General features: G+C 43.1%; 1 protein-coding gene across 2 annotated transcripts; it reads left to right on the top strand.

The window, feature by feature from the left end:
* Positions 1 to 1103: 1103 nt before the first annotated feature.
* LOC113021893 (putative uncharacterized protein MYH16) lies at positions 1104 to 3494 on the top strand. 2 transcript variants are annotated; one of them, XM_026166721.2, is made up of 3 exons: positions 1104 to 1679; positions 1774 to 1920; positions 2044 to 3494. In XM_026166721.2, exons 1-3 carry the CDS (start codon positions 1335 to 1337, stop codon positions 2122 to 2124), a joined length of 573 nt encoding a protein of 190 aa, XP_026022506.1. In that variant the 5' UTR covers positions 1104 to 1334; the 3' UTR covers positions 2125 to 3494. The 2 variants fall into 2 exon arrangements, with proteins under 2 accessions (XP_026022506.1, XP_026022505.2); XM_026166720.2 differs by having other exon boundaries at positions 1360 to 1691.
* Positions 3495 to 7925: the final 4431 nt, after the last annotated feature.

The raw sequence follows: 7925 nt of genomic DNA, 5'->3' as shown, positions 1-7925 counted from the left end.
TGCCTGTCACTGCTCCCTGTCTGTTTTCTTACCTGGTTCTTCCTGACCTTGTACTTTCTCCTCACGTTCCCTCTTTCCTCTCTCCCTCTTTGGACTGACAATCATACACAAATAGATTGTATTCAATTAGATGAAAAATTAAATTAATATAAAAAAAATACTATTAAGATCACTAACAAAAAGTCCTCTCTCAGTGTACTTTCAACCAAAAGGCAAATAACCAAACCACACGAACATCTAATGAAAGATAAATATTGAAACACTGATCCAACATTATTCTTGATTGACGGATCATTTGATTTTACACTTTTACCTGAATGTGGCTCCTTTTTTCTGAAAAAACTTCCTCATATCCATTATGAACCTGGCTGTCTCTGTACACACACACACAACAGGAGTTATAAGGTTAATGGGCATTCAGTCAGTCAGCTAGTTAGTATCCATTTCAAACAGGGTGGTAACAACAGTAGGCTACGGACAATTTTATGTTTTAGATTTTAAATAAGCTATATAAATTTCAATAGGAGCAACAGAAAGGTCAAATGTTGCTGATTTTACTACAGAGCAGGACAGATTGTAGGGTAGCAACATCGTTGGAAAACACGTTTTCAACACTGCAGGTTACCTGGTGTAATGTTTTTCAGCTAAAAGGAAAAATGGTCTGACTCCTACCAACTATATAAAGAGTAACTGAAGGTTAAATGCAGCTAACATGTCCTGTTTTAAGCCAGGCACTAACACCTCCGCTGCGTCTCAGCCACCATCGCTCTGGCAGCAAGAGCGCTAGAGCCAGAGCAGGGGAGAGACGAGCTGGAACAAACCACTTTGGGAGGGGGGAGGGGGGGTTATCTATACTTTTGTTGTTAAAGTGTTACGTCTCAACCAAGTACTGTGTGCTTTTATATTTTTAGTAGTGTGTCACACGAACAGCAAATATTGTCAACAAAGTAAGAAATCTTTGGGGGTGCTGAAGCACCCCCAAAAATGGGCTGAAATCGCCCCTGGATCATTTTATTAAATATGAAAGAATTTCGACCGTTTTTACCTCTCAGTGATGCCGCAGTGTTCCTTTGACTTCGGGACCTGAAGCAGACGAAGGTTTGAACCCAGATTACTCCACGAGGCTCCTGACTACGGTAGCCATAATGTTATGTGCACCGTGTAGCACATAAAATCGGTTCGAGGTCAATAAGCACAACCAGAATTCATACATAAGGCGCACCGGATTATAAGGCGAAAATAAAAGGATTTTGAGTGCGCCTTATGGTCTGAAAATTACAGTACAAATATCCTGTCACATTTGATCTCTGTGAGGTCAGAGGTCAAATTTACAAATGAATACAACCAAAGTTGTCTGGCCTGCAGCACATTTCTGCTTTTATGGAACTTTTGACAAACAGCAAATTGTAACAGAGTGTGTCTTCACTAAACACTCAGTGGATAAATATGACGCCTTCCTGCACACAATAGTAGATACTCTTTGCATGCAGGTGAAGGAGCTGGAGCTGGAGCTGGACTCTGAACAAAAGCGGCACGCTGAGACAGTGAAGACGCTGCGGAAGAACGAGCGTCGGCTGAAGGAACTGCTGTTCCAGTCGGAGGAGGACCAGAAGAACCAGCAGAGGATGCAGGAGCTGGTGGAGAGGCTGCAAAACAAGATGAAGGCCTACAAGAGACAAGTAGAGGAGGCCGTACATCACCTCATCCTCTTACTCTGAACACGTTTCCAAGCATGGTGTTTGTGGGCTTTAACTCACACTGCTGTCACTTCAGGAGGAACAAGCTAACATGAACCTGGCAAAGTACAGGAAGACCGTGCACGAGCTGGATGATGCCGAAGAGAGGGCGGACATTGCTGAATCAGCGCTCACCAAGATTAGGACCAAGAACAGAGGAAGCTTCGGCAAGGGATACTCCTCCGTAAGTATTCTCTGGAACAGTATATTATCAGGTGTATTACGCGGTTTATTAAATAATAACTCCATGTTAGCCTCTTCTACTAAGTACTTGTTCTGACTCTAAGGCCTGTGTCTGTTCTAACAGGGTTACAGCACTCCCAGGCCGAGTCCGGTCACCCAGTTCAGTGGGCTCGGAAGGCAGAGGAGAGAAGATCCTCAACGATGACGAGGAGTCAGTCAGCTCCCTCATCCCAGCCTATCTCAACTCCCTCAAGAAGCTCATGATTGATTAGGAGCATGGCTTCAATTTCACCATCATCCCCCAGAAGTGAAGCATGGTACAGTATGAAGTTTGAAACATCCAAAAGGTTCCATGGGTGGAACCTGACTTTTTTTTGTGTATGCTGTACATTCCTGTTGAGTTTTCTACAATGTACTTGTGGCTTCCTCTCTGAGTGAAAGCTCATAGCCCTGACACATTCCAGCTTTATATCCCCTTTTTATCCATTTATACTGTAACATTTGTATGTAAAAACTAATAAATGTATTTCTAAGTGTTCCAGATTTCCAAATATCTAAAGAACAATCCTCAGGCTGATTCTCAGTCTGGAACACACCATTTTATATGAGATATTGTATTTGTTTAATACATAAAAAGCCAGACAAGACAAAGCATCAATAGTTACAAAATAAAGCTGGCACCCAGAAACTGCAGTTCCTCTAATGGCCACACGAGGCTGTTCAAAAAGCAAGTCAATCCACTACAGACTTCCAAATCAAAATGTGCAACTTTACTGTACTGACATATATACGGGGTGGCTGAGGCTATTCCAGATATTTGTGCTTTAGCAGATATCCTTCTCTTTCTGTAAACATGCAGAGTTTATGGATGCAGCTTGTGGATGGGGCTATGTGAAAAAGTAACTGCCCCTCAAACATAGTAACTGGTTTGAGGGGCAGTTACTTGGGATGGAGCGTTTTTCATACATTTCCAGGAAGGATGTTGTTCCTCTTAGTAAATAAGCTCATTATTTAAAATCTGCATTTTGTATTTATTCCGGCTCTCTTTTTCCGATGTGACCATCAGGAAACTACTGTTGGCAAGGCAAGGCAAGTTTATTTGTATAGCACAATTCAACAATGAGGTGATTCAAAGTGCTTTACAGAGACATTAGAAACAAAAACAAATAAAAAGCATGTAGTCAATGTAGTCAAGATTTCCTACATTTAAGCAAATGCATGACAACCTTTAAGATAAATAAGGTTCAAACTGGCTGCAGTATTTATTAAACCATACATGCGAGAGGCTACAGGGAAGTTTTTGAGTCCGTACATAAGTGGCGACTTAAATACAAAGCACTTTTTTTCATGATTAGTTTTTGCCTTATAAATGACTTCAGTCACTATCATAAAGTGCTGCTGGGGTGCTGTCAGCACATGGAGTAGTTTAGGCCATTAATGTCAGTGTATTTTCAGATTTCAAATGTATCTGTCTGAACTTTTCACTGACTAAACCTGTAACAAGACCTGACCAAATATGCTGTTGAATGTGAATATGTTTTTTTAAGGAAATAAAAGACCTTTTTTTCCCATTAACTCTGTTTTCTTGCTTTTTTTCTTCATTTTTTGGAAACAAACAAACCACAAAGCAACGCATTGAGACATGAAATACGCATTTCCATTTTATTTATGAAAAATGACAACTTTTAGCTGTTAATGTACAAAAACATCTCATTTGTCTCTTTGTAGTAGTCAAGCAGTACTAAGCAGTAATACTGGAAAAGAACATTTGGTATGGCATTTAGATTCTGCAGTACAGTCACCAAATCCAACTGACGCAAATGATACATATTCCAAAACTATCACCACCGAAGCACTTCAACCTTACAGTACCATCTAAATGCAAAACATGTTGCAGCAGCACAGAGACTTTGAAGCTCAAGGGAGAGCCTTTTTTAGATACCTGCAGATAAGAGAATATATCAGGAAATACGTACAGGGCTTTGAGAGTCTCAGCATTTCCGGTTTCGACAAGTGTCTCCATCTCCAACTCCATCACATCTGATCTTAAGTTCAATTCACAAACCAGAAACAAATCATATAAATAATATATATGTAGTGGCACACGTGGGTATCTGAAGTCATTTCCGGTGCTGTGCTTAAAAAAACGTGAGCTCCACCGTGAGAAAAACGCGTTATTTTCATCTGCATTTCAAAGAGCTGAACAGCTGCGCTGAATGACAGAAATGACAAAGTATTTTAAAAATCCACACGGCTGAAAACTTTCACGTATAGCTCGCTTTAACGTGACCACTCTGCTAGCCGAGTGAAGCTACACGCACATTTACGTTCCCGTCGCTTACCCGCCATCACGGACAGCCTGGTGACAGCACAAACTATAACGGAAGGGTTTTAAAAGTATTCCGTGTCGGTGACAGCAGTGGACGTGCAGGCTCCACGTGATCTCTCCCCGCGTTTCACATCCACGCGGCTAGCGCCGGTGCGTTTGTGTGACGCTGTTGCTAGGCATTCTTTTTAGAAGTGGGCGGGGCTTATAGGCATACTTCAAAGCAACTAAATACTGTCACGTCACAGGACGCACATCATTACAAAGACCTCGAGAACCCATAAATAGGGGTGCTGCTACAGGTACTGTCATTCAGTTGAGTCCATGCATCGGAACCAGACACACGAAGTAAGAGAAAACACTAACACGAAAATGCATTCAGATGACATTAACGCAGCCACTGTGGGTACCCTCGTAGATGGCTTTTTTGATAACCTAAACATGTCGCAGGTGCGATCCATGCTGGCTGGTCGCCCAGATGACTGCACTGTCCAGCTAATGTCTCACATGGCTGCTCAGATGGTGCAGCTCTGCCCGGAGTCAGATCACGGAGCCAGAGAAGGCTTCATAAAAGAACTGATCCAGGTGTTGTTAGGGAGATTTGCACACTGCACGTGCACCCAGTCAGGCAGCCAGCAGGACAATCAGCAGGTCCCACAGACAGAACAACCAGAGAAAAATCTGGAGTCCTCGCTGTCTGTGGAACCTTCACAAATGGCAAACACAGAAGCCTCAGAGACTGAAAAAGCAGCCGTGGCTTCTGAGGAGCAGAAACCCTCTGCGTCACCTCGAGGTGAAGCAGAGAGAAAAGGGCTCATAAGCGCGGTCCTTCAGGCTGTCCTTTCCCAGGCTGCAAAAAAATCCACAGCCTGCCCATCAGACTCCCTCCACCAGCGCCTTTTAGATCAAATCTGCTCTGAAATAAAAACAGCAGATTTGACTTTATCACCAAAGGCCCTACAAGATCTTGCAAAGGTCATTTTCAAAGACTTTTGCAAGGAAGCGCTCTCCAACCCAAAGCACACCTTAACTCTATTGAAATTAGGAGAGCCAACAGTTGACAAACTTTTCATCTCCATCTTCAAGAAACACTTTGTAGTGTCCACACAGAAACTTGAGCCAGAGTCTTCTGAAATCAAAGCTCAGAAGCAGCTTTCAGTTGAAGTCTGTGTGGAAGAACTTGTCAGGCGTGCTTTTAAAAAGGCACGCGTTCTGTATACAGATGACACAGTTTCTGAAATTACAAACCGTTTGTTGAAGAAAATCTGGGCTGATGTCCAACATATCGATTTTCAGCCCTCCTCAAAGTCCTTCAGAACCTTACACAAGGTCATTTACAAATCTCTCCTTAAAGAGTATAAGGACCCCGAGTGTGTCACGATTCTCTTTCATCTCGACCATGAAGTAGGTGAGCAAAGAATCATCGAAACCTTTAAAGAACATCTGATGTCGGCAGCGGCGCCAGCAGGTCGCATCAGAAGGTTCTTCTCATTAATAGGTCAGAGGTTAGCCATCACCCGCAGAGAGTCGCGGGTGTTTCCCCTTTAAAAACAACAATTTGACATTGACTAGCTGGCATCAAAGTGACTCTTAAATTGGCTAACAACAAACAATTCAAACAAGCCAATTTATTTAACATCCAATCGAGTCATTTTAAACACCCCTGGACCGGTTGCGGCAGATGACCGTCCCTCACTGAGCCTGGTTCTGCCGGAAGTTTCTCCCCGTTAAAAGGGAGTTTTTCTTCCCCACTGTCGCCAAGTGCTTGCTCAGAGGGAATTGTCCGATTATTGGGGTCTTGTTTCTAGTCAGTAAATTACTGACTAGAACACTCTAAATTATTGAACAAAAATCAGAAAATCTAATAAAATTCTAAAAGAAAAATCACACTCTGATTTCTGCTTGTTTTCACTGTCTGTTGGACAAGTGTGTGTGTGTGTGTGTGTGTGTGTGTGTGTGTGTGTGTGTGTGTGTATACAGCTTTGACTGAACGTGTGTTGAGTAGTTGTCATTCAATCCAAACTGTTTAGGTAGAAAATGCCGAGAACATCCTGTTGTGATATTTATTAGTGAGATTTCATCCATACAAAGTCGTACATTTACAAGAAAACATACATACAGAGGTGCGCACAAGTGGAACAAACCGTCAACAGAATACATGAGATACACTTTCCTGTTTCAGCAGCCAAAACATTAAGCACAAAATTAATAGAAATAACTTCATTTAATAAAATGGATTGGAATGAGGTCTTTACAAAAAACAAAAGGATATAAGTTTTAAGCTCAGGGGCCAGTCTGTGGAACAAGAAATCCCCGAAAAGAGAAAACATCACACACAGTCTGAAGAAGCTGTGACCGCCGAGGAACAGAAACCTTCTGTGTCACCTCAAGTTTGGAGAAAGCACAAGAACAGACACAGTCGTTCACTCTGCTGCAGCTTAAAACATTAAAATGTATTCGGACAATATTAACGCAGCCACTGTGGGTCCCCTCATAGATGGCTTTTTTGATCAACTAAACATGTCGCGGGTGCGATCCATGCTGGCTGGTCGCCCAGATGACTGCACTGTCCAGCTAATGTGTCACATGGCTGCTCAGATGGTGCAGCTCTGCGCGGACTCTGCCACAGCAGTACTGCTGAAAAACTGTATCCCACAAGAGCGATGCATCCACAGCCTCTTCAGAGAACTGGAGGGGCGCATCGGCTCGATTGCTTCCTCTCTCAGATCACGGAGCCAGAGAAGGCTTCATAAAAGAACTGATCCAGGTGTTGTTAGGGAGATCTACAGTAATGTATTATATTCTAAAATGATGCTAAATGATAAAAATGAAGGTTTTGGCAAAACAGCTGGTTAAACTATCTTCAGCTAAAAACCTTCTGCTAAAGTAGACAGTGAATAATTTCTGTTCCATTTCTGTATTAAAGAGCTGTAAACCATATCACTGTCACGGTTTGGCATGGCAAACCGTGGGGGGTGTGGGGAAGGAGGACCCAGGCGCGGTGCTCTATGTACAAGCAGTACGTTTATTTACAGTGTGTGGAAATAACAACAATAAATCCCCGTTGTTTCCCCTGACTCCCGTGTCGTGTCTCTCCGTGACCAGTCCGTGTCTCAGCACTCCTCGTGCTGGCTGCTGTCTGGCGCTCCACACTTCTCCTGGGGACACAATAGACGCAGCCGTCAGGACACATAACCGCGGGCATACATACACTAACTCAGTTCAAATGGATGACTAACGTGAAGACTCACGCAATGATCCCGCGTCGGTGGGAGCTCCAAGACTCTTCTAAGTAGCACCCCCGACGAGGCCTGACCAGCAGCAGGTGTGTGGCTTCGGGTGTGGCCAGACCATCAGCAGGGCCACACCCACCAGGCCTGAAGCGCCCACTGAAACACATACACACACGCAAGCAGGGAGAAGGACAGCAACACCAAATATACATACAATAATAATAATAATAATAATAATAATATAATTCATAACTGCTCAGGGACCCTGACAATCACTGATGAACATCACATTATCAACTTTGATCTTTTTAAGTCTAGGCCAGAGTTTTATGAACAGCCGTTGGGTGATGGCATCAACTTTTTCAGTAGAGGAAGGTGAACTGGCATTTTTATTGACACGTGTCACCACCTTCTTGATACAGGCTTCCACAGATAACCTGTAATTTT

Source organism: Astatotilapia calliptera, chromosome 5 (assembly GCF_964374335.1).
Source record: "Astatotilapia calliptera chromosome 5, fAstCal68.1, whole genome shotgun sequence".
NCBI lineage: Eukaryota > Metazoa > Chordata > Actinopteri > Cichliformes > Cichlidae > Astatotilapia > Astatotilapia calliptera.
The sequence above is the reverse complement of the archived record's forward strand: the minus strand, read 5'-3'. Positions and strand labels throughout refer to the sequence as shown.

Excerpts from the sequence above, each read along its gene's own strand:
- LOC113021893 (XM_026166721.2), top strand. The coding sequence starts at position 1,335 with ATGAATACAACCAAAGTTGTCTGGCCTGCAGCACATTTCTGCTTTTAT. Across the intron at positions 1,680-1,773 it reads TGAAGGCCTACAAGAGACAA|GAGGAACAAGCTAACATGAA; the intron begins GTAGAGGAGGCC and ends CTGTCACTTCAG. Across the intron at positions 1,921-2,043 it reads TCGGCAAGGGATACTCCTCC|GGTTACAGCACTCCCAGGCC; the intron begins GTAAGTATTCTC and ends CTGTTCTAACAG.